The sequence below is a fragment of the Triticum aestivum genome, chromosome 2B (assembly GCF_018294505.1).
Source record: "Triticum aestivum cultivar Chinese Spring chromosome 2B, IWGSC CS RefSeq v2.1, whole genome shotgun sequence".
NCBI lineage: Eukaryota > Viridiplantae > Streptophyta > Magnoliopsida > Poales > Poaceae > Triticum > Triticum aestivum.
The window spans coordinates 663,173,734-663,183,280 of NC_057798.1; the positions used below are offsets into that span (position 1 = coordinate 663,173,734).

Sequence of the window (9,547 nt, forward strand, 5' to 3'; positions counted from 1 at the left end):
GAGGCGCCGAGGGAGAGTTTGCATGGCCGCAACTGCCCGATGGGCACCTGACGATCATGTTGCAGTAGAAACTTGAGGGTGACACAGCAGGACAATGATGGGACATCCCTGAACTGCGAGTACAAGCAGATGATCTGCCTGCGCGACACCAGGCCAAGGAAGAGCCATCACTCTGGCTCAATGCACGGCGCGTCAAGACAGTGGATCGTTGGCAACTAGAAAGGATAAAATGCTTACACATAACTTGTTCGTGCCGCTGCTCATCGACCTTGGACCTCGTTGTGGGCACAATGGGGTGGGTTGGGTCGACGCTCGTCTGCGGTGAAGTCAGGGTTGCTTCCTTGGTGACTAGGGATGGCGATGACGCCTTGTTGAGAAGTTATGACAATGACACCTCTATGCTTTCTTGATAAGACTCTCTTTAGAGAGGTGTGTGTAGGGTATCCTATGTGTGACGCTTGGCAGACAGTAACGGTTTTCACCTGGTTTTTCTGATAATTAATTGATAATTCTCTTTTCCGCTTAATTAATGTGTCAAACAAATCTTTTGCCTTAAAAATATCACCACAATAAGCATAGAAGGATGGCAGTACGATAGAGAAAGCGAAAGCACAAAGACCACGACTCACCCATACACAGAGGCTGAATCGTTATGTAAGTTAACTAGGTGCCCTGCAACTGACATTTGTTTTGTGTGTACTTCTAGTTCGATGCCATGTTTGGAATGCAGGAATTACAAAAGCCAGTTCCTGCGAGAATCAAAAATATATTTTGTAATCTCTAAGCAGGCAGCAAGCATGTGGAAAGACTCATGTGTCAACCTCAAATTTCACATTTGTTTCATACTACCAACATACAGAGGCGCACATTTGCACGTTGAAATGGTACTTTGAGGCCGAAAACATACCCCGAATATAACTTCGAGACAAGCAGCTTGATTTAGCAAATTGAACTAACTATTTTTTTAGGGAAATTGAACTAACTTGTTGAAAGTGATCTCATGAATCTCTTGACATTGCCGCTAGGCCACAAGGCCCACTGGACCCATTACAAAACATGAACAAAAAAATCATATTAGATATATCACAAGTGCCTGTCAAATTGCACATAACTATGATATTGCAAATTCCATTTTTGTAGGATTAATCAATCATGTATTGAGACCATTTAAACATAACCTTTTTCTCTCACTGGTATTTAGCACTTATCCTTCACCTGCAAATGTATTACTACGGTGACACATTTATTCTCAAAATAATTGATAGGAATTGACACCTAAAAGGGGAGAACTCAAAGAGAGCATATAAATTAGAGAAAAGTAGATGATCACAGAACATTAAGAAAAACAAAGAGAAGGTTCATACATTCAGATATAGGCCGGCTGAGCATGCAGCCACTACACGCAGGAGATATACTCATTCTTCTTAAAAGACAGCAAAATATCTCTAAAAACTAAGGGACATTAAAGGCTATTTATCTTCCAAAGACTCCACAGATCTTCGATAATTAAAGGACATGACAAGCTCAATTCACGTGGCTACATATTGATGAGTAACTTGCGGAAGCTAACACAAGAAACCAAGATGAGTATACTAAAATTTCCAAGACTTTTCCAACATATATATCTACAGATGTAGTCTTCTCAAAATGACCTCTAGAAAGTGGAAAGTAAAGCATATATAAGACTACTTCATCTTAGGTGGCTACATGTTAACTAAGCTAAATATTTTTACCCAGCGTGAGCACACTAAAATTTGAGAAACTTCATTAACTCTCTCCAAGATATCTGTTGAGACAGCATATGGCATGATTTTTTTTTTCAAGTGCGCATACCCTTGGCTTGCCAACACATCATCCATTCTATTTGAAGACATGATAAGTTCCACACAAGCATCTTTGATCCTGCAGCAGTGATGCTGATCAGCTAGTCTCAACATCAAGAATTTTACAAAGAATGTCTTCACACATCATCTTCATCCTTTCATCGCAAACTGATCTGCAGCCACAAGTGCTTTACCATCTGCTGCATGTCTTCGACCTGATGTTCTGTCCACACTTGCGTCTCATCGGCCCATAGAGCTCTGCTTTGTGTTCACACCAGTTTTTGGCACGGCAGAAAACATGATTAAGATTGCCTCAAATGAAAATGTGCTTTACACGAAATAGTTTCGTATTGTCGACATGAACATCTTTGAAGTTTGGATCATCGCCATCCGATCTCATCTCAAGGGCCGAAGTTGTGCTCGAAGTACTAAGATTTTGTATTCAAAGTACTGTTCGGCTGATTATGCCTTCAATACGGCCTCCCAAGAGAAAATGTTCTACATGGATTGTCTTTATCTCGTCGAAGCAGTCAATTTTGATATTTAAATCGTCTCAATCCAAGGTCATATGTAAAAGTTGTAGCCAAAACAGTGCAATACTGCAGAAACTATGGAGATGACCACATGCCCAAAACATCATGTCGCGACCGGACTGTCCGGAAACTGAGACAGGCTGTCAAGTCCGGGTCGCAAAACACGCCAAAACCTTCCGTTGTAACTGAACAGTCTGGTCCGGTCGAGCGGACAGTCCGGTCCGAACCGAAATCGTGCATCTCCACGGATCTGATAATTACGGGAGCGATTCAGCCTTGAAGATAACCTCAAACCAAAAAGAGTTCAACATGAAATGTGTCTACCTCGTCGAAATGACTAAATTTTCTTTTGGGCTCATCTTCATCCCAGGTAGTTTGTAGCCTATGAGATCCAAAAACCGAACTGCTATATGAGACTTACCTAAATCCGAGTTCAGTTAATTTTGAAAATATTTGGACATGATTTGGAGTCCTTTCCTTGTATGGGAAGTCCAGCCATCTCATAAATAGATGATACGTGACGGCCGATTAAACAAAACACAATCGATCAATCTTCCACCACTTTTTACCTTTACCTTTTTCTTCTCCTTTGTCGTTCTTCTTCCTTGTTCTTCGTTCATTCTTCTTGTTGCGGGGTGGCGATCAACAAGGCCCTAGGGGCGATCAGTCGACCTAGGGCAGCCCATAGCCGCCGCGCGTCCTGACGGGGTCCCTCCCGGGTATGTGGGGTTTCGGGCCTTCAAAAGCGCCTGCCAGATTGCTTGTGTACCAAGCCTCCAGCCGGGCCTCCTTCGATGTAAGTTGTGGTGCATCTCCCCCGGTGTCGAGGGTACACGGTGACACGTTCATGTGCGAACACTTTAAAGACTGGAGACCGTGTTGCGAGCACAATCCTATATGATGGAAAAATCTCATCTTCACCCTCAAATGTCACATCTGCTTGGTCGGCCGCCTCTAGCAATTTTCCAAAATTTTCTGCCAAGTATGAGGGTGGCCACTGCACCTCAGTTGTTATTACAGTGTCCGCAACAGGTGGTTCCTTGATACAGTTAGATCGTACTCAATTACAAGACGATCATCCCAAGTATGGTTGGTCCAACTAGTGTTGAGGGAATCGAGCACTACCAGGGATTTCAAGAGTGCCATCACCGGCGACGATAGCCCTTTGGCCTGGTTGACTGTCCTAAAGTCAAAAGGCGGTGCGGCAGGATGGCTACTGTAGTAAATAGAACAGTCAAATTTTGGAAACCAGTGGAGTCTATGAAAAATGGCATCAGAAATTATGTTAGATTGAGATTACCAATTATGATGTTCCATCTTATTCAGGACCTCTCTCGAGATTTAGAAAGCATGATACTTTCGAAATCTAGTGAATAACCACCTTATTTGTCTTTCGTGTTTCTATAGACTTTGCATTACTGAAACTAAACAAGAGAGCAATGCTATAAAGAAATCAGATCTGGAACTTGTGTGGTAGCTACTTCTGCGTCCTACTCCCTCCGTTCGGAATTACTTGTCGCAGAAATGGATGTATCTAGACGTATTTTAATTTTAGATACATCCATTTTCGCGACAAGTAATTCCGAACGGAGGGAGTACTTTGTTATGTCTTCATTTGCCTTTTTTCTTTGTTTCATTTATATTGTTGTTTCTCTAAAACAAAACGCTCTTATTCAAGCTCTCTTGTTTCACTGCTAACTATGATATGAGGGAAGATCTTGCTTTCTTACTGTAAATGTGTGGGAAGTCATTCCTTTGTGCCCTCATCTGGAAACTCGATTTCAACCCATTTTCAGCCAGAAGATTTCTGGTTTAGTGTACCAAGGAAGGGACTTATGGTTTTCTCGTTGCCTAGGTCATTAGCAGAGGTAGCTGGTTATTTCAAGATTCCAGATGATGTATCATTCCTTTAGGGAAATATCTTGCTTCTTGTCCTTGGTCCTTTATTGGTGCGAATTTTCTTGCACAAATGTATATTGTGGGACGCAAGGGAGTACATCAAAGGAAACTGTATATAAATTGATCTTAAATCATATGGTACACTTTCACCAGTCATTTTCAGTTGAGGTAATATCACCGGTAGTCACACAACTTGCATTGGATGTGCAGTGCAGTTTAGTGCTACACCTTGCAAAATACGTCTTTTTGGTCAGCTAACTTGCGTTTCGGTGCAGATACGGTCACTCCATGCGTATTTGGCACTTGCGAGGCATGCCACGTATGCATGGGGCCTCTGTCAGTGACTGAAGACGCTCGGAGCAACCAGCGCGTGGTAAACTTGCACGGACCCCCCTGAATCTGTCTGTCAGGCATAGAGATAACAGTGATTGCTATAAAAAAGATGTGGGTGGACAGATTTGAGCTGAATCTTCTCATTACCCAACTGGCTATACGGTGTCAAGTAATATTGGCAGGTCCTGGGTTCGAATCTCATGCCACTTTTTTTTGGATGTACATGTATTACATGTTGTGAATTTTGCCAGAACGTTTAGTGAATTTTTGGACAGTTTTGGCACAGGTTTCAACTGAATTTTGCCACAGTTTTCAACTGAATTTTGGCACAGTGTTTTGGCACAACTTTGTACAGAATTGAACAATGAAAATAAGACAAAAATCTGAATTTTTGGACAGTATTTTGGCACAGGTTTCAACTGAATTTTGCCACAGTCAACCTGGTAATCCATGTTTGTTGCTCTCACTCCCACAAAAAAACCCATTGTGGTGTATCTCAACAGTAAACAACCCATCAAAATCACCTGCATTGTTAAAATAATAAAAATTCAGTAAACAGCGTACATCAAATGTAATGAACAAAATATACTATTAAGAACTAAATCAGTACAACAAAAGTATAGAAGGAATTGACATTCAGTTAACACATTATACATACAGCTGCTCATTCTCCCTAAAAATTCAGCACACAATTCGCACATAGCAATTTCAGTGTCAAACTCAGAGTACACGCCTTCAGTGCGAAGAAAATTCAGTTTACTGTTTTTTTTCAGATATTCACAGTACAAACAACATAAAATCCATCTCAGAAACATCACACATATTTGACTACATAATGCAAACAATCAGGATCATATCATAAACCATACCGAAACAACGATTTTATCGGACTTTTACACACACATAAAGCTGCCTCCTTTCATAACCCCTTCCTAAACCCTAGGTCAATTTGCGAACATGGGAGCTTGACTTTCTAATCTAATGCGTACAGGGGAGCTGAACCCTAGCGCCATCCAACATCTGGTAAGAACCTTAAGGGAGCAGAATCGGACCAAACAGGGCACAACGAAGATGGCGGCACAAACAAGACGGCCGGAATCAGCAAAAAGAAACCAGACTAGAGCAACGAGGGGGCGGACGTACCATACGAGGGCGCTGCTTCGTCCGGACGTCGGCGACGTGGTTAAGTCATCTCCTCCAACGACGGCCGCCGTGATGCGCCGCCGCCTTCGCCTCCGTTTGATCCGGAGATGAAGCAGCGGGGAGTCAAACTGAACGACCAGCGAGTTTGGGGTGCCGAAAGCAAATATGCACGGGTTGCCTGTTCCCGCCATTCTAGGGACTTTTTTGCGGAAATAATAACAAGTTCAGGGGGGTCCGTGCAAGTTTACCACGCACTGGTTGCTCCAGAGCGTCTTCGGCCGCTGACAGTGGCCCCATGCAGACGTGGCATGCCACGCGAGCGCCGAATACACATGGAGTGACCGTATCTGCACTGAAACGCAAGTTAGCTAACAAAAAGACGTATTTTGCAAGTTGTAGCACTAAACTGCACGTTCAATGCAAGTTGTGTGACTACCAGTGATATTACCTCTTTTCAGTTGGATAAATACAATGATGATGGAGAACAAAGTGACATTGAATCCAACTGATTTTGATAAGGTAACTGATGCTTGGTTTATTTTTTTCGGTGTGGACGGAAATGGCTACCAGTGAGTGAAGAAAATACATCGCGCAATGACGAGTCATTATCTTGAGGTTACCGAGTTGCTCTTACTTTGTTCAGACTAACAGACTTATTATTTCATCCAGACAAAATTGCCGTCACCTGGATTCCAGGTCGAGGTAATTCTGCTAGATTATGATGGTTCAAAACCACCGAAACAATAACCAGCTGATGTGTCTGCTGATAAGAAATCTAATGATGATTCATATTCGAGCATCACAGTGCCCCACCCGTAGAGCCCAACAAAGAAGCTGGAAGTGATGATAAGGATGATGCTAAGATGGATCACCCAAAGGCCGAAAGGTCTCTAGCAGTTGGCCAAGGTGCAGTAAATGCAGCCATCAGCTGCTGGTGGTGGAATCGAGAACATAACAGCATGAGCGAGTTCAAGGCCATTGCCGCAGATGCTCCGTTTCGCTCCTCTGAGACCATGATATATTGCCACTTCAAAGCAAGAGTAGCAAAGTTGAACAGAAGAACCTAGTTTATTTTTGTATTTTGCATTGATTTTCTGAACCTGCAATGTTACAACTTGACCAGTTCTGAACTTCATCAGTACATCTACCCTGAGATAAGCATAAGGCTACCGAGTGCAGATGAAGAATAGGTATATATTAAGAGACAGAACGCGAGTAATAGCTTGATTCGCAAAGGAAGAAATGTGAGAAATAGCATAGACAGCAAAGAAGGTGCTCCATAAATCACCATATGGAACTGGAAGTGGATTCCAAAACTTGAATGCTCCATGAGAAGACATCACAAGATAAAATCTCCTAATTTATCATTCCAGGCATGCAGTTCAGATATATAGGAACTTAAAACACAGTACTGGATACTTGGATAGTTTTCAGAACGACCAAGCAGATGTTCACACCACTCATTTTAACATAGGAGTGTCACATGATTGGCAGCTAGGCCTTGCAGGCACCGGACTGTCCAGGCGATGCTCATTCGTTCATTACAGGCTTGTTCTCGTTGGCCTTGAACCTCTGGTCTTTCGGCTTCTGCTCTTCCATTTTCCTGCCATCAACAAAGCGAAGGGAGTTAGTCGATTGAATCCAGCGCTCATCAAATTTACTGCATTTTGGGAGTCATGAAAGTTTGATGCAAATGGGTCTTTCAGAAATGCATTTCCCAACAGCTCGATAGTGCAAAGCGTAAAAAGAACACCTAAACAATGACCCAGTTAAAAATTAGGGAACACAAGTGTGTAACTGATGATTAATCGATAAGAACAAGCTCAGTTTCCTGCGTACAAACAGCTTTCTGCCATTGCATGTTTGTAGCCATATAAACTGCCATGTGGGTTAACCAAGTGTACACTACCAAAGGCACATGCACATTTCATTGAGCTAATACCATCAATCACAGAACTACCATGGGTGTTTATTTAGTACACAGCCCCTCAGATAAAGTCACGAATTTGTTAGTTTCTCAGCAATTCTCCAACAGCGAGGTTATGGCACTCAATATAGTATAACAATAGGATGTTGGTGAGTTACCTGTTGCTTCATATTCAAATAAGAGCAGAGAAAACACTTACAAGAGTACTCTCTAGCTCCTACTCGAGAGCTTACCATCCAAGAATATCAAATAAGCTTTCCACCGTAACTTAAGACCACCACAATAATATTAAGATAACACATGCCTACTTGAAACGTCTTACATTATGGAACTGAGGGAGTATTAAACAAGCTTTACAATCTTTGAGCATCCACGGTGTTTAGTTCATTAGTAAGGCTGCACATGCTCTTACAAGTAAACAGTTATTTTTGTTTGCAAGACAATTTGACCACCTACTACAATCACCAAATGATTCAAATCCAACCATTTTCATGTAAAATGTTGAAGCAATTTATCTGAAATGTCGAATAAGAAAAAGTTGCTGCAGATTGCAAGCACTAAGAACCTCCACGTCTCCAATTTTCTTCTGACTACCAATTTTCCCTTCAGTAAAATATAGGAAGGCAGCAAGAAGTAGTTTCTTGTGTGCTCATTTATGATTAGCCTTTTTTGCTTGCGCAAGCAGCCCACACAAGACATGACTTCTCTATCGATCAACCCGCACATCCATGTGAACCAATCTAATCGAACAAACGCCTCTCGTTGAGCCCCTAACCAGACGGCCTCAAGGGATATTTTCTACGGCAAAGAACAGCGAATACATCCACAAATCTTTTGATGAGGGAACCGGCACGAATCGAGAACAAGAACAACCACGGGGTATTCACGCCGCACCGATTAGCACGAATTAGTCGCTCGTGAAGGGGGAAACTGGCAGAACAGATCTGCAGGGGATGAGACGGGGCTGTGAAGGGGAGAGTTTACCTCTTGTCGGAGGACGCGCCGCCCTTCTGGCTGAGGAAGGAGCGGAACAGGGGGGAGTTCACGTCGTAGATCATCTTTCTTCTTCTTCTCTTCTTCTTCTTCGCTGCCGCCGCCGCCGATGTGAAGAGCCTAGCTAGGGTTCGTGGGAGAGGGTGAGACGCACGGGTTCGGCTGCTTTGTACCCCTCACCTTCGCGGATCTACATCAATCGACGGCCGGCCCGTCGGGCTCCAGGCCGTCTAAAGGTAGACGGGCCCCCGGAGGGGAAAATGGGCCCTAAAATCTTTAAACCTATTTTTTTTTCTTTTTATTAGAGGGAAAATGAGATAAATGCGAAAATGCTCTTGTGAGCTCGAGCCCATATGCACCGTTTTTTTACAGTAAAATCCGAAAAAATATTACTACACAAATTTAAGAATTCTGATTTTTCTTTTTTTGCTACAAATATTGATGTGCGTTTCACACGCGTGCTAATTTTCCTGATGGAATGACATTAAGGGGAGTCTCGGGAGAAAAAACAAAATTGATGCTCCAGAATTCACACGGTGCATTAAAATTAAACCAACAAATCATACCGAGATAAAACAAACCGAACCATTTATGTGGTTATTATTGTTTTTGGTTTTATGTATGGAACGAAATTTCCTTACCATTTTTGAAATTTAGTTTTTTGTATATACAAAAAAACGAACGGTTAAACAAATTAAAAAAACTATTTATATTTCTTTAGCAACCAGCCATACTTAGTCAGTTAGGCCCAAAAGATCATGTTAGTAAACTTTTTTTTGCATGAGTCAGAGTCCTGCTAAGCATGTTCATTTTTCTTATAACGTAGTCATTTGTTTCTTGCAAAAAATACTAAGCACGTCTATAAGCAAAGCAAAGTATACATTGCACATTTGCAT

General features: G+C 42.2%; 1 protein-coding gene across 1 annotated transcript; it reads right to left on the reverse strand.

The window, feature by feature from the left end:
* Positions 1–7,075: 7,075 nt before the first annotated feature.
* Positions 7,076–8,839, reverse strand: LOC123046571 (wound-induced basic protein). The gene is made up of 2 exons (XM_044469970.1): positions 8,643–8,839; positions 7,076–7,334 (listed from the first exon to the last, which is right to left on the reverse strand). Exons 1-2 carry the CDS (start codon positions 8,714–8,716, stop codon positions 7,262–7,264), a joined length of 147 nt encoding a protein of 48 aa, XP_044325905.1. The 5' UTR covers positions 8,717–8,839; the 3' UTR covers positions 7,076–7,261.
* Positions 8,840–9,547: the final 708 nt, after the last annotated feature.